This window comes from Watersipora subatra, chromosome 2, assembly GCF_963576615.1.
Source record: "Watersipora subatra chromosome 2, tzWatSuba1.1, whole genome shotgun sequence".
NCBI lineage: Eukaryota > Metazoa > Bryozoa > Gymnolaemata > Cheilostomatida > Watersiporidae > Watersipora > Watersipora subatra.
This window is the reverse complement of record NC_088709.1, coordinates 68758628-68775293: the sequence shown is the minus strand read 5'-3', so window position 1 is coordinate 68775293 and position 16666 is coordinate 68758628. Positions and strand designations below refer to the sequence as shown.

General features: G+C 39.4%; 1 protein-coding gene across 2 annotated transcripts in view; it reads right to left on the bottom strand.

Moving 5' to 3' along the window:
* Positions 1-16666, bottom strand: part of LOC137387047 (gastrula zinc finger protein XlCGF57.1-like) — a 210073-nt gene that overhangs the window by 20224 nt on the left and 173183 nt on the right. The window contains exons 2-5 of one of the 2 annotated variants that reach the window (XM_068073332.1): positions 6689-6801; positions 2640-2811; positions 1917-2063; positions 630-749 (exon numbers count right to left, since the gene is read on the bottom strand). In XM_068073332.1, the coding sequence (XP_067929433.1) occupies positions 630-749; positions 1917-2063; positions 2640-2811; positions 6689-6745 (496 nt within the window). In that variant the 5' untranslated portion in view covers positions 6746-6801. The remainder of the gene's footprint in view (positions 1-629; positions 750-1916; positions 2064-2639; positions 2812-6688; positions 6802-16666) is intronic. The other variant, XM_068073333.1, reaches the window with a different exon arrangement.

The following is a 16666-nucleotide window of genomic DNA, read 5'->3' as shown; positions in this document are numbered from 1 at the left end:
TGTCATCATATACCTGCATTACCAATCGAACGAAACTGCCACCTATGCCAATACGTATTTAAAAGAAAAGAAATGCTACAAGGCAGATTTTTGCAAATAATTGTGGTTCATGTACATGAAAAAAAAGAACGCTAGTGAATGCGTCAAATTTATTATCGAAGTGTGGGCTCGAATACGGATACTACAAAAAAACATTTTCAAAAAAGTAATTATACTGCAAAGATGCTTTGCAATGACAATTTGAACTGTGAATAATCATAGTATTAATAGTAGTAAGAATAGAAGGGTTACTAGTATTTTATTATGTTATAAATAAATCACTATGTCATAGCATTTCGATTTGTGATGGTTTCCTGAAGTTTGAATATACTAGAATCAGTATCATGAAAATGTCACTGCCATAAAAGTCAAGGAATTATTTTTAAACTTGTAATTTGGCGTCTTAAATGCTGGAATTAACAGTAACAACTAGGTACTAAATTAAATTATGAATAGAATATGTATTGAAATTCTAGCAAGTATTATTTCAATTGAAGTGTTTAAATCCTAATGTATCAGATGTATCTAACTAGACCTAATATACAGTCATAGTAGCAGTATATAGAATTCATAGACGAATAAAACATAACCCGATTGTCTTGAATGCCATTTGAAATGCCGGCTGAGAGAACATATGTTGACGAATTCAGCTTGGCATATATGACAAATGTGCAATCCTTTCTCTGTGCTCACTGAACATCCTTTTGTGGCTAAAACAGTTTGTTAATGTTTTATCCAATATAATTCCAACCTCAGTTTTGATATTTAAAAATGGGAGGTCTAAACTGCAGATTTCACATCTTGCAACAAAAAAGTATTTAATAAATAAATTTGATACGCCATCTTTATATCACTCAAAAGAGCAGATTATACTCATCACTTTCCAGTGAGAAAAATTTAGAACTCAATAGGGTAAAGGTAGCAGCTGAAGAACATATTTTTCAGATATGTGCTAATAAGAAGTTTGGAAGCTGCTAACAACATGTTTTGCTATTCATGAAAAAGTCAAGTTTAAATTATGACATGCTTATTTTTCAAAATGACGTGCATGATAGGAAATATAAGAATTTATTTGTCCGAAAAAGCAAATGCTGAACTCATATGGAGAAACTTCTTAAGTCTTCTTACATGTTAAAAGAAGCACAATCATGAACAATGCTTGTTTTTCACAAACTTGGCCTCTGATATACTACCGAGGCTTTTATAGAATACTGTATTTACCAACTACAGAACACAAAAGAAAGAATTCAAGCACAGGACTGCAATGGGGGGGGGCGTAAATAGTGTTAAGAGTGAAACCCCCCTGAATTGGTAAGTCTTCTATTAAATTTTATTAGATATATATTAGTTTCAGATATATTAGTTTCAGATGTTTCGATGGGATAAAAACACCGTAGGTAACATATTCATATTAAGAAAGACAACTATCGAATATCGCAATCGACTATCGAGCAAACCTATGGGGAGGGCGTAATTGGTGTTAAGTGTGAAACCCCGCTGAAATTGTCCCCCTAAGTTTTCTATTACATTTCTGATCATTTTGGGACCAAAACTATTATTTGATTACTAATTGATTATTTAGGTTGTAGGAGGGCCTACTGTAAGAATAAGCTTGGTAAAGCTATTTCCAAGTAAAGATGCAAAGTAGTGCATGTAAGCGCTATGCTTAAGATTTATAAGGAAATTTAGCTTAGCCTTGACAACCATGGCATAACATTGGACCGCAAGCACCCATGAGTTTACAGGGAGTATCACATATACATGCTCCTGCTCTTATCCACACATCTTCAAGTAAAACAGTAAAAACTTCAACTGCCAACAGAAATTGGCCACGTTTACAAACATATATATTCATCCTACATCACAAAGTTACATACACATGTGTGTGTCATCTGTTCCGATATCTAGTTCAGTATAATTGTGAACAGCTGAGACACTCTTTCTTCTTGGCAATATATTCTTTTTCGTTGTAATCATCTTAATGTTGTTCCGGGGTGTAAATGAAACTTGAGAAACCTTGTCACCTAAAAAATGCAAGCCTCGCATATGTCACGACCTTGGCTAAAATAATGCATATGTCAACCATCCAAGAATACTGATGAGCATACTAAATTGTCAATATCTGGTTTAAAACTGTGAGTCAATTCAATCATGATATTGGTTCAATAAATCGTCCAAACATCCTAACATTTTTTGCATTTGAGCTAGTTACTCCTAGAGCTGCGGAATAACCTTTTATAATATATAACATAAGCTAGCTGTGCCACCCGGAGTTGCCTATGTAATAGAAGTCTTTGGACAGAAAATTGATTTTTATTTAACATATAACAACATTTGCCATTATAACTTTCAAACTACATATCATGAGATAAGTGTGTCGTGTAGGTGGAATAAATCAAGAGAAAAATAAAGAAAAACTGTAAAGGTTTTAAAACTTTGTCAAACAACTGTACCTTTCAAGTTAGTAGCTTGGCATATTGCCAATAAAAAACTCCACTAATCTAGTTAATAAGGCTTGGCTTCTAATGACGGTAAGCCATGACTTTGAGTCTGTATTGTTGTCCAGCTCAGCTGTTCTAATAATAACTATAGCCGTTTACATTTTGATGATGTTTTTCTTTTCTTGCCACTTTCAGGTGGCTTGAAGTCCTCATCACTCTCATCTGATACAACATCAGAATGACAATCAAAGTTGTTGGGGTCAAAAATTTCATCCGCTTCCTGCTTTATGTCAATGTTCAAGGTTGCAAGAGAATCAAAGCCATCATCAACCTAAAATGGTCAAAAACAAACTTTTGGCTTTTCACCTTTTTTAACCAGAGGGCATACAATCAGATGTCTAATTATGATGGCTTGGAGATAAAAATCTTCCAACATATGTAAAGCACCAGCAAGTATTTACCGATGCGCTTGAAATCGATTCCAACATACATTGCTCCAAATTTTTTCGGGTGCCAGTGACATCAGTGAAAGTGAGAATATTAATGGATATAGAGCGGAGAAACAACAGTATACATTGAATTTCTGTCTTTGGAACAGTTAGTATTTGAACAAAGAATTTCAAATTTGTTCGTTTCGGATGCTGAACAAAAATTTGGAGCTGAAAGCCATGGAAATGTTATGATGGACAGATTAACAGCAGACCCGCTTTCTCATTATTTTTATTATTCTATAACTGGCTAGTCAATGAGATGCTATTATTTCTCAGGTTTCAATTAGTGAAAATAGAAAATTTTTGATGTATTTGTTACACAATCTTTGTCATATGATTGGGATTGTGGGGCCTACATTGATGCTCGAGATAAAGGCAGTTGTGAGAAGTTGATGAAGCCACCCGATTATGCAGTAAAAGTAAAATATTAGCAGTGTGGAAGGATAAGCAACATTTCTTACAAATACTCTATAGGCAGGTTTACGTCATACAACATGACCCAGTTTTCAAAAATGGAAAGTTCCTAAAATTAGTTATCCGCGCGTATAGATAAAGGTGATCCATGGAGAGTATTGTTGTTTGTACTCTTAAACCGGTGCGAAAGCGCAGGTGATGTGAGATGTCAGGGGAGTTGTCAGCGTAGGAAAGGTGCAAATGGGGTGAAGGAGAGGCTTGCAGGATAGATGATATCAGGCAGTTGTAAGGAGAGGTACTGTAGTTTATGGAAATTCTAAATGTTGAATTTACTCAGGATTTTCAGAGAGAAAATTTCACTGGTTAAGTGTGCGGTTAGCAATCTTTATTTTACCATGAAACCTGAAATAATATTTCAGTACCATTTTTATACCAACTCGCTAAGCACAATAATTATGAATGCAATGAAATATGGACAGTTACAGTATGATAGCAAGTGAAAGTACTGAACATCAAATGAAATGTGAAAAGAAACAATACAACATGGTATAATAAAATAAAATAGCATATGCAACTAACCTGTAATCCATAATAAATAATCCCTTAGCAATTGACCACCTAATAAATAAGAGTAATGATTCAAATCTGGCTGCCTTCTACAGAAGTTGGAAAAACATCACGCTATGAGTTAAGCAAAACCGTAGCTGATGACTCAACGCTGGCAATTATCATTGGCCATCAGACTCATCACGTATTAGGCCAATTTGACTATGCAACAACTCCAATAATGCTCAACCAACACACTTTTCCTACACTACCATCTAACTTTCTTGAATTTATCGTAATACATAGTTTTTTTTGTCTGTTGTTTGTTTGTGATTTCTTAATTGTTGATTAAATCTCACTAAATTATTGATAATGAATAATCCTACATGATATATAGTTGCTAATCTAAGTACTCAGCAAAATTATTACACTGTGAAGTGACCTCTGCCGAACAGTTGGTGAATGCATGGGTAACCCTTTTTTCATCAAAAACTCGGTTCCCCATTTTGATTTTTAGGTTGCGCACTAAGCCATCTGAGCTTGCAATAGTTTTGGTCACTTTATCTAGCTTTCATTTATAGCTTTCCATTTCATCATTTCTAGCTGCCTGGTTGTCTTTGACAATGTCCCTTTCTTTGAAATTTTGTCTCGTTCTGGTCCATTTCTGACAAATTGTTATGCTGCTTACATATTCAGTTTTCCATGTTTTCCAGAACTCCTCTGCTGCTGCTTGGGCCATCTTCCACCATTTGCTGCTATGAAAATCATCTTCGGTGAAGTTTCCAGGTGATGGTGCCAGTAATGACTGACATTTCATGGTCAATATGTGATTAGGTGTAATCACATGACACTTAGGTTCGCTAGTCGAGGTGGCGGTCAGGCGCCTACTGTTGATGATATTCTATGCTTCATAAGAAAAAATTTCTTAAGATTTTGGTGTCTAGTTTGTTTCCAGCTTAAAGGTCATTGCATTGAGTACTGTTCTTCCCGAACAAACCATCTTTTCCATGGCTCCTCCTTGATGACTTGCCTCAGCTGAGTTGAATTTGAGATGAATGCGGCTCTCTAGCAAATATTGCTTGGTTTTCTTACTGGTTATCTCTAGCTGCTTTTCAATATCATTATTTGTTCAAACAAAATTAGTTCCATTGTCACAATATTTTGTTTGAACAGGCCCTAAGGCCATAAAGCATCTGAGGGCTTCTGTTAAAGTGTCTCCGCTCATGTTGTTTAAGAACTCTATATCAACTGCTCAAGAGTAGAGACAGGTTATCATAAGTCCCCATCTATTCAGCTCTGTGCGCTTGTCCTTCATGTAATAAGGTCCAAAGGTGTCAATTCCTATGTTTGCAAATAGAGGAGTAGCCTACATTCTTTCTTTAGTGAGTTCTCCCATAAGTTGGGTGTCTGGTGCCTTTCTTAGCCTAGCACAGCCTACACACTGTTTAGGCATGCGCTTTACCACACCAGTTCCATTTACCATCTGTATTCCAACATCTCTAATTGCTGTGAGTGTGCTTCTCTTTCCTAAATGTGATATTTGTTTATGGTAATGCACTGTCAAATGATATGCTAAGTGAGGGTGCTTAGGAATGATGATAAGGTATTTCTGCTGATAACTTAATGTTGAAACACTGGCTCTCCCACCAACACGAACTATACCTTCGTCATCAATCTTAGGGTTGAGCTTGATGAGAGACTTCTCCTTCATAGGATATTACTCCGCTGGTGCCATTTTTCAGACGAGTACTTTAGCTTATTTCAGATCATTGGTCTTCCGCTCTTTGCACGTCCACTGTTTCTGTTTGACAAAGCTCTTCAGGAATGCTATGCACTAGTTTCTTTCAACTACTGAATGGAGTGAATTTTTTTGTTATGCTCTGTGTGTTGAAAGTAGCTATGGTGACTAATCCTTTTTTCGCACTTCTGGGCAAGATTCATTAAATTGTTATGTTGACCTGATTTTTCTTAATGAAATCTAGCACATCGAGATATCTGAGGAAGGTAAGTCCATTCCACCACAAGTCATTATCAATGATTTCTTTAGCACTTGCTCCACGAGAAGCTATGTCTGCTGGATTGAACTCTGTCGGAACATAATTCTATTGTTTGGGTTCAGTTGTCTTCCTAATTTCACTTACCCTGCTGGCAACAGACAGTTGAAATTTACTGACATCATTGGATATGTATTCCATCACTATTTAAGAATCACTCCAGAAAGTTTCTTTGTCTATACCAAGCTTTAGTTACTTCTTTAGCACATTATTTTTCAGGCATGAGTGAGTTGAATCAGATGAAATTATTGGCTAGTGTAAAAAAGGTCCAACGCTACTGGATGTGTAAATCTGTACCAAAAATGAAAAAAGGCCCATACACACACGCCCATACATGTGCTTATGTGTGAGCGCTTGGGTATGGGCGTGGATGTGCACACATGTGTGTGAATGCACGCGCACATGATGTACCTTACCACAGAAGTTTATTTTACTAATTGGAATTGGAAGTTACTCAAGTGTAATGCTCTCCCAATATATGATGTCGAGCATTATACTTGTATCTCAAGTTTCAATTTTACTATAATTTACACAAATGATTGATTCAACTGTGAGTCAGAAAACACAAATAAAATCCTGCATCCAATCATGCACCTGCTCTAACGGTGTGGCTGTTTGTAAACTATCGTTGTTTTGGCTGAAATATGACTACTTCATAAGCGAAGGTAAGTTGTCATAGTGCTATAACTTCATGCATACATACCATGATATCTGTCTCTAATACTTTGTCAAAATTTTCGACAGCTGGGGTCATTTCCATCTGGAGGTTAGTGGCTGGTGATTGGAATCGTTGTACTCGCTTTCTGTCTAATTACCCTGAAAGAGGCATGACCATTTGAACATAAACCTATACCATGAAGAATGAAAACACCTAAACGCCTGTAAATACAAATTGAAATTGTTTGTTGAAGAGTTGTAGACTTGGCGCAATTAGGAGCAAATGTGGAGATACTTAAAATAAATTTATCAGTGTTATGAATTATGTAAAGGCTAAAAAACACTTAATGAAACAAAATACATATAACTGAACAGTAACATTTTAATTATTCTTTATAATACAGATGGTTGAAATTATCCAAAACTTTTATTCTGACAATGAATCAATTTATTCACTCTCAACATATTCAATTAGGCTAAATTCAGCATTGCCACTTTAAACTTGCTGTTTTCATGCTGATAACAGAACTGTTTAAACCTCACTCGTTCTTGTCAAAAAATACGACATGTCAACAACATTATAATTTTAAGGTCATGTTAGCCCAAGTTTATATTGTGGGTCTCCGTTTGCTAGCAGCAACAATTGTTTAGGGAAATCATGATTAGAATAATTTCATGTTAAGTCAAGGGGAGCACACACCTTCCAATGTCTATAAAAATCCACTATTTAATTTTTTTTATAATTCGGAACATCTAAAGTGGAAAGAAAAAATAAAAAATACTGTATATTTCAAAAACAAAGTAAAACAAAAGTATATATAGTTACCATCTTAACAAGGTGCCAGTGTGTCCGCCCATTTTCGTAAAGCCAAGGTTAGAGATTAGGCTAAAGAATTGATTTCAACAAGACTCCAAATCACTGACACTCAGATTGGTGGACCAACACTCTAACACCCACGTTATCAAAGTTCTGCCTTCAAGTACTTCTAAATAATTATGTAGCTACTTATTCTCTTGATTCCTCAGCATACCTGACAATATCTCATGACACACTAGACTAGTCTAGCGTGCCGTGAGCTCTAGCAGCTGGGAGGGCGCTAGTGCATACAATATAGATACATCCATACATCATTTTCTCTCCAAAGTGCGACAAGCGAGAAAGCAATATTTTTTATTACCATCGCTACCTATGGAATTCTGGTTATTTAAATCAAATTTGAGAACTTACACTGACTTGATCTTTTATGTTATATAGAAATTCTTACGTAAAACAAAGCCAAAACTTTACATAAATTATTTAATATAAGTGACATTTATGATAGCGGAGGTTTACATTATAGGAGCACCTACTGTATCTGCTTTAGCGTTAATATCTTTCACGTTTAGTCTTATTCATAATTCCTTCGATGCCATTTTTTATCCTGATATTTTCATAATTACATCATCATTAGTATTTTCACAAGCAGCAGTACCAGAAATAATTGAAACTGCATACAGCATCGCCACACGACAAACAGGGTTGGTTCGGTTTAAACCGATGGTTTAAACTGAGCAGTTCAAACCCGGTGTAAACCAGCCAAAAAAAACCATTTTTTATGGGTTTTTCATTATTTTTTTGTGAAAAACAATATTTTAAGCTCCTGGTGGTCCATGTGCGATAGAAATGCAATTATATGTAATTATCAGCTGTGAAAGTCTATTTAGGACACAGTAGTAAGTTGATGAGAAAGCTCCAGTTGAAACTACATGAAATTCTAGCAGAACAATGAATTAGTGAATTTCATTTTCAATTGGTTTTATCAATTGATATGATGATCTCCCTTTACAAATGAAATATAAAAAAACATGTGAAATATATTAATCCAATCGTCCTCTCTAATATTTAATAAATATTTTCTCAAGTCTGGCCAGTGAGAAAGAATTACTGATGATGAGAAATCAAAACAACAAAAACCTTTTGGGCAAAAGCTTTAAGTATGCAAATTAATATTACATTTATTGGGCACAAGCCAAAGTACTTGGATTGTTAGAATTCAGTTTATCAAGTTTTTTCTGTTTTGAAAAGTTAAAGTTCTGTTTCAAACTTCCAACATGCCACGCAAACAGGATCCCATTTGGCAGTTTTTCACTCGAACTGCAAAAGGCAAAGGTTTCAAGGGAAAATGTTATAGGTGTGCTATCGAAACGCAAGGTCACGCAGATAGGCTTAAAGCTCACGTAGCAAAATATCAAGCAGAAACCCTAATTTAGATAGTGATGCTAGTATTCAGGTGATAGAAGTTGAGTCATTTGCAACTGCTCCAACAACTAGCAATGCATCTGCATTATGCTCTGCTCTACACTACCAAACGACTAATCACTTGATATAAAATTCCTATTATATATAGAGCTGTATGTAAAATATTGTTGCGGAATGTGGTCCACTGGGAGCTGAGCATAGGGCTGAGTTGAGTCGAGCCAAGCTGTGTTCAGTCAGTCGTGTTAATGAGGTCGGAGTTCAGCTAAGCCAAGCAAGAGCCATGGCGGGTCCAACCAAGTAGAATGGAGGCGGAGCTTACTAGCTATATAAGCTCTAACGTTTGTGTAGAAGAGCAGAGCTGTTTTGGGCCTGTTTATTGCCTGTTACTTGATTTTTTTCTTGTACACTTTGATGAACTAAGCAGAAATATATGTATTGTACTCATGCATGAGTCTTGTACTAGTGGAGGAAAGTGAAGGTCGCACAAACCTCCGGCAGTCGCTATTTCAGCATGCTCGACCTGGCAAACGGGTATTGGCAGGTACTCCTGCATGCAGAGGCGCAGGAGAAGTCGGCTCTCTCGACGCGGTCCGGGCTGAGGAAGTTCAAGGTGTTGCCTTTCAGACTGACATCCGCCCTCGCCACCTTCCAAAGACTCATGGAACGTGTTCTACATGGCTTCCACTGGAGAACGCTGCTTCTATATCTGGATGATATTATCATCGCCACCCCGGATTTTAATACGCATTCACATCGGCCGGAGGAGGGCTTCCAGAGACTCCACATGGCCGGACTAAAGCTGAAGCCCTCCAAGTGTGAGCTATTGCAACCCCAGGTCCACTACCTGGGTCCCATAGTGAGCCAAGATGGAGTCTCTACAGACCCCGACAAGGTGGAGACAGTAGCAAAGTGGCCGGGTCCGCACGGAGTGAGGGAACTCCAAAGGTTCCTCGGGACGGTCGGCAATTACTGAAATTATATCCCGGAGTTCACCACTACAGCACACCCATTGCACCGACTGACTGCAAAGAGAGAGCCCTGGAAATGGGCGGAGGAGAACATGCCGGTTTCAATACGCTGAAGGAGAGCATCAGCACCACCCCGATTCTGGGCTATCCGGATCCTCGGAGGCAGTACATCTTGGACACTGATGCTAGCGGATGTGGAGTGGGGCCGTGCTGTCCCAAGTACAGAAGGGCTGCGAGAGAGTCATTGCCTATGACCGCAACACCCTTACCCCCTCGGAACGCAATTACTGCGTCACTCGACGGGAGCTACTTGCGGTAGTGAAGGCGGTCAAACACTTTCGACCATATTTGTATGCCCAGAAATTTCTCCTACGGACGGACCACGCGTCACTCCGGTGGCTATGCAGGAGGGAACCCTCAAACCAAGTAGCCCAGTGGCTTGAGATCATGGTGGGAGTTCCGCTACGTCCTGGAGGGTCAGGGACTGGCCACAAGAATGTGCATGGATTGAGCAGGCAAACCTGCGAGGACTGCCGGCAATGCGCAAGCATTGAACAGGAATGGCCGCCCCTCACAGAAAGAACTGGCAAGGGAACAAGGACCATTAGCCGCGTGGGTACCGACCAGTTGCCCAGATAGGACTCCCACCTTCGATATAGCGGGATTGACCCTGGGCAACGTCACATACCCTCTGGGGCCAGCAACCTGCACGGGACTCCCGCCCAAACAATGGCGGGATTGCATCTGGGTGCCAGAGGATTCCCCGAGGGGCTATCAGCCCTGACAGGAGTGACAGGACCAAAATGTGAACTGGCAAGGACACAGGCTACTGGACAAGGACCAGTGGCCATCATGTACCGTGCCATCGCCACAGGAAAGGAGGTGCCAGCAGAACACCTGGAGGTTGGGAGAAAAGAACTGGACATCCTTCATGACGAGCGGGGCTCTCTGCGCATATGATAGGACGGCGTACTGGAAGCACGCGTGGACCCGCAGGGCCATGCCAGATGGTGCACCATCTGTCCTCCGGCCATGTGGCAAACGCACACCTTGGCTCACTCTGAGGTGGGAAGGAAGATAGGTCGCCTCCAACTGACGTGGTGCTGGCCTGAACTGACATCCACAGTCAGACAGCTCATCATGAGTTTCGAGGTGTGCCAGGCCGCAAATCATGGAGGGACAAAAGTGGCTGGAGGAAAAAGGAGGCTCTACGCAGGACGACCCGGGCAGAAGGTGGCCATGGATCTGATGGGGCAAATTCCTGTCACGCCAAGGGGGAACAAGTGGGTGCTTTGTTCTCACTGAACACTTCACTCGGTGGCATGACGCCTTGGCACTACCTGACGCCAAGACCCCAGTGGTCGCCAATGCACTGGATGAGCGGGTCTTCTGCTACCTGAGATTGCCTGAGCAGATATACACAGACCAGGAGGTACAGTCCGAGAGCCAACTGATGGCTAAACTGTACCAACTCTGGAACGTAGGGAAGACCCACACGACTCAGTATCAGCCACAGGCAAATGGAGTTGTGGAGCAGAATAACCGGAGACTCGGAAACTCCTTGACAGCGCTGCTCCTGGCTCGGGGACATGATGAGTGGGACCTACTGCTCCCCCAGCTGATGAGGGCATACAAAGGCACCCCTCACTCCATGATTGGAGAAATGGCCAACATGCTAGTGCTGGGACGGAAGCTGAGGTTGCTGGACCAGCTGAAAAGCTACCCTCCACCCACCGAGTTCTTTCCTGCCTTCGAGGATGCTCTGGATGTGCAGCAAAGACTGTAGCCAGTGCAAGAGGCACTATGGCGAAGCCAGATGGAGGTGAGACAAGAAGACAAGGAAGAGCCACCGCTGCATGCCCCAGGCAACAGGGTATGGCTCACGAACAAACGCTGGAAAGGAGTAGAAAACCCCAAGCTGCAGGCAAAGTTCATGAGACCATACCAGATCTTGAAGGCCAGGGAGAACCACACATATATGATGGAACGGCAGGGCCAATCTTCCATCCAGAGCGAAGGAAGGCTAGAACCCTATCATGTTTGCCCAGAGAGGTTGGAACAGGCCCCAGTCACTCTGGAGTCAAGGAGGGGTTCCAACATGGAGGGAGCTCGACACAGCAGGCCGGAGAAAAGGTTCCGGGAGAACCGAAATCAAACCCGGAGGAAAGTGGAACGGCTCCGACACCGGAGACTTCATTGGAACCTGTCCGCCACAACCCAAGGCCAGCCCGGACTACCAGAAGGCCGGGCCGGTACGAGAACGGGGTGTGCTACTCGATGGAGTCACTGGCACAAAACCCGGTGGTGGGACAAGAGGACAACCAGGTAGTTCTCACGGCCGCTACCAGGGCCTTTTTGTTGGAGCACTCGCTCACCCCGGACGCTCTCATTTTGTTGTAAAACTTGGATGACGCATGTGATGCGTCTTTGCCAGAAATATTGGCTTCGGTCACCAGGAGCTTGAAAGAAGCTGACAAAGCCTTAAGTGCACCGAAACCAGTCGGTGTGGTAGCAGACTAGGGAGATAGGAAGTGGGAGAAGGCGGCCGCCGAGGCCGGCACAAGCTGCCCCGGGGCAGCTGCATTAGACACGGATGTGGAGGACCTGAACAGAACTCTGACAGAAGAGGAGGTCTGCCACGTGGCTACCGTAGGCTCTCTCCCAAGGGCTAGATTGGAGACAAGGGTCACCAATGGGGGAGAATGTTGTGGAATGTGGTCCACTGGGAGCTGAGCATAGGGCCGAGTTAGGCCGGGCCAAGCTGTGTTCAATCAGGCGTGGTAATGAAGTCGGAGTTCAGCCAAGCCGAGCCATGCCGGGTCCAGCCAAGTAGAACGGAGCCAGAGCTTACTAGCTATATAGGCTCAAACATTTGTGTGGAAAAGCAGAGCTGTTCTGGGCCTGTTCATTGCCTGTTACTTGATTTTTTCTTGTACACCTTGATTAACTAAGCAGAAATATATGTATTGTACTTATGCCCAAGTCTTGTACTAGTGGAGCAAAGTGAAGGTCGGACAAACCTTTACAATATTCACTTCACGTCAAAAGATGTCTGCTCTGTATTTCATCAATCATGATTGATTGAGAATCATTCCGAAATTTCCATGCTTTCTTTTTTATTTTTCCATGACAACTCCCACAGTGCCATCTTTAACAGATGATTACACATATGCATGTGCAATACTCAATCATGCAGCTATAGTAAGTGATATTAACTAGACTTGAAATTGCGAAAACCTGGTTAAAATTATAAAAACCATAAAAAACGGTTTAAACCATAAAAAACGGTATAAATAAAAAAACTTGGTTTTTTCATTTTTTTTATAAAAACCGTGTTTTTTCCAAATATGACGACAAAGCATCGCAACAATGTACTTGAGAAAAATTCTGAGATGACAACTATGAGAACTTATTTACACTGACCTGCAAAAAATTACATTGTATCAAGTAATATATCTCTTATTCAAAGACTAGCGTAAAGAAGAAAAGGCTACATGTAGGTAACCATCAATTAATTTTGGAGATTTGATTAATATATTTAGTATTTACAAATGATAGTGTTTTTTAAAGAATGCAGTAAATTTGTAGCTATACAGGAATTCTTCGTGTTATAAATCTAACTCACCAAAATATTTCAACAATCTTTAAGCATTTAAAATGATTACTGCCTCTTTAAACAGCTTAGTTACGTTAGCGAAGATGTCAACAAAACATTTAAATATCAGACAAATACAAATTTAATGGATTTTTTTTACTAAAAGGTGTTATTGAGAATAAAACGAATTAAAATCCATTGCTGAATGGCTGATTAATGAAGCTTAAAATCACTGATAATTTCAGACAGTCACAAAATTTCTATATTCACCTTCAACAACAGCTGAAAAACGCACCCGTATTAATTAAAATACACAATCTTTTATAAAAATTCCAACATTAACTGCGGTGAACATCAATAATGCCCCTGATGGCAACTATCTTTCGCTGAAATTGCATAGAGATCAACTTGTATACGAAAAACTAAATAATTAAGTACGGTAATACAGTGTTTCACATTTAAAAATCGTAAACCATAACTTGTCTTCATGACAAAAATGTACACTAGCACCTCAGTTGTGAAAAGGTGTTGGCTACCACAAACCTTGGCTACCACAAAAGTGCTCAATGGAAGAAAATGCAGGAAAAATAGAGCGCGTAGGTTGGCACACCGAATGTGTAGAAAGTTGGGTCTGCTATACTAAACTATTCGCTAAGTAAAAATGTAAGCTGGAAGTAAGGAATTTCATGGAACTTCACCCATATTTTCTGTCGAGAACTCACTCATTCTTGACAAAAAATGACATGAATGTCAACAACATCATTACTTTAAGGTCATTTCAGCCCATGTTCAAATGAAACACTCCTTCATGTGATCCCTCAAAAAAAAATTTTAAGTGTCAGATGAATCGGGCCAATAATCTGGCCAATAATATAAAAGCATAACTGCTTATTAATTGGCCAAAACTGGAAAAACAACTAGCCTGGACCAAACATTTGATAGAATACGTAAAATACAATGCCTTAATGTTTACAAAAAGAATGCTAGGCCTAGTTTTTAAATGCTGTAAACAATCACAATATATTTCCGGAGTGGAGATCTTTTGCTAGCAGTCCATGCAAACATTACGTCTGCCAAGGTAGGTACCTACAGCGAAATCAAACCTTGAACAACATACTCCGCTTACACATCATTAATGTATTTCAGTTTTACAAGTCAACAAATCATTGCAAGAAATATATTATGAGAAACTATAATAGAAGAGGAAAGTGAAGGCAGTCATTTATCCGCCTTGACAATGATTTATCTTCATTCAAGATAAATGAGAAAATTGGCTACCAGCTTTAGCATAAACAATCAATAAGTAAGATTTCAATAGTGTTAATTTATTGGTCAGCTGCCCTGTAGAATAGTCCAAAATTATTTCATTGAGTCATCAAATGTCTAGTTTAGATGTTTTTTTATGTAATGGTAAAATGCAGCCGGCCCGACCTGAAAACAGGATATTACGAACAGAAAAGCGGATTTTAATTGTTCAAATTCCCTACCACGCTCACAAAATAACAAATACCTATCTAGTGTTTATGATCTGCAATAAAATGCAACATTATTTTGTACAGTACTGCATGGACTGAAATCTTCAAGTCACACATAGCCACTTACAGCTCACGTACCACATTCGGTTCGCTACACTTATGCGATGCTACATAACAAACTTTATATTTACCTCAAACTAATTTAGCTTACTAAAAACACAGAACTTTTTTGCAATATGCATTTATATTAGTAAGGCTCATTTGCATATTAACCTGAGTACTGACCATAAAAATTTCTCAAACGACTGTCTATTTCACTGTTAATTGAGGCAAGAAGCTAATCCCCAGTAAACTAAAAAGTTGTCAATTAAACCTCCACAATGCATACGTTTTCTGAAAGCTAACAATGTGAAGAATACAACTACAGTAGAACCTCGATTCTCAACCACAATCCGTTCCAGAAGGTTGACCGAAAACCGAGTTGTCCGAGATCCAATACAAATTTTCCCATTAGAACTAATATATGTAAGTTTTAATCCATTCCAAGTCAACTTAACGACTTTGGTAAAGCATTTTTTAACATTTTACACCATGAACTGTAATGTATAGTGCATACTATAAATAAAAACAGGTAGATATAGATTGTATTTAATTTCAACAAAATATTTTCTATTTATAATGATAAAATCACAAAATTAAAAGTAAGCATTCCGTATGCTTTGCTCTTGAAACATCGAAAGCATCAATGGTTATGATACAATACCAAAAAGCGCAGAAATTGATGAAACATCATAAAAATGCAACAGATATGTTACATCAAAAATTACGTGAAAAAGAAAATAGAAACAGCAATGGCACGTTTAATTCACATCTTTGAAAGAAGATCTCTTCGGTAGAGGCGGCGTTCTCCCAGATGGCTCCTTTTTGTAAAGAATTTATGACACGAAACTTCTCCCTTTGTTTAAGAACCTTCTGAAAGTGGCTCATAACAGTGTCGCTAAACATATACACATGTTGTTTCCGGAGCTGTTCCGAACGTTTAATTCAAATGCGCATGCTTTGGTTTGGTCGAGAACCGAATTTATGATCGACATCCAAGACAAACAATTCTCAATTTCTTTAGTCAAAAACTGAGTTCGAGCACCAAGGTTCCACTGTAAACCATGATCTCAGTAGTAAATGTTCATTACATACACTATCTTTTACCATACATCATAGAGAAGCAATTGCATAAAATTTTTTCTATGTTTTAGGAGTTGTGGGTGTTACATATTAGCTGTGCAGACACGCTTTCTTTTAGCTGTGCTATAATCACATAGTTGTCTAATGACCAATAGCTATGGGCTTGCTAACTAAGTCAGTTCCTCTATGTGCTTCTTACATGTTAGCTGTGTTTTCTGTAATACAAGTCCTCTCGTGATAATACAATACAACAACTGGTGTTAAGAACGAACATTGTGGACTCACAGCCATCATTTTTTCTATAATATTGCTATGGATCCTAGCATAAGAGCTTTGATTGATGCTATGCAGAAACAGCAACACCAGTTCCAGCAGCAAAACGCTGATCTACAGAAGCAGTTTATCTCCTTTTTTGAAGCTACCAAGAGCGATAGTGCTGCATCAATACTAGTAGCTGTCATCATACCCAAGTTTGAAGCATACGACAGGGATCAAGAAAAATGGAACAAGTACCTTCAACGTTTTAATCAGCGCTTTAATGTGTATCGGGTGGTAGATGACAGTC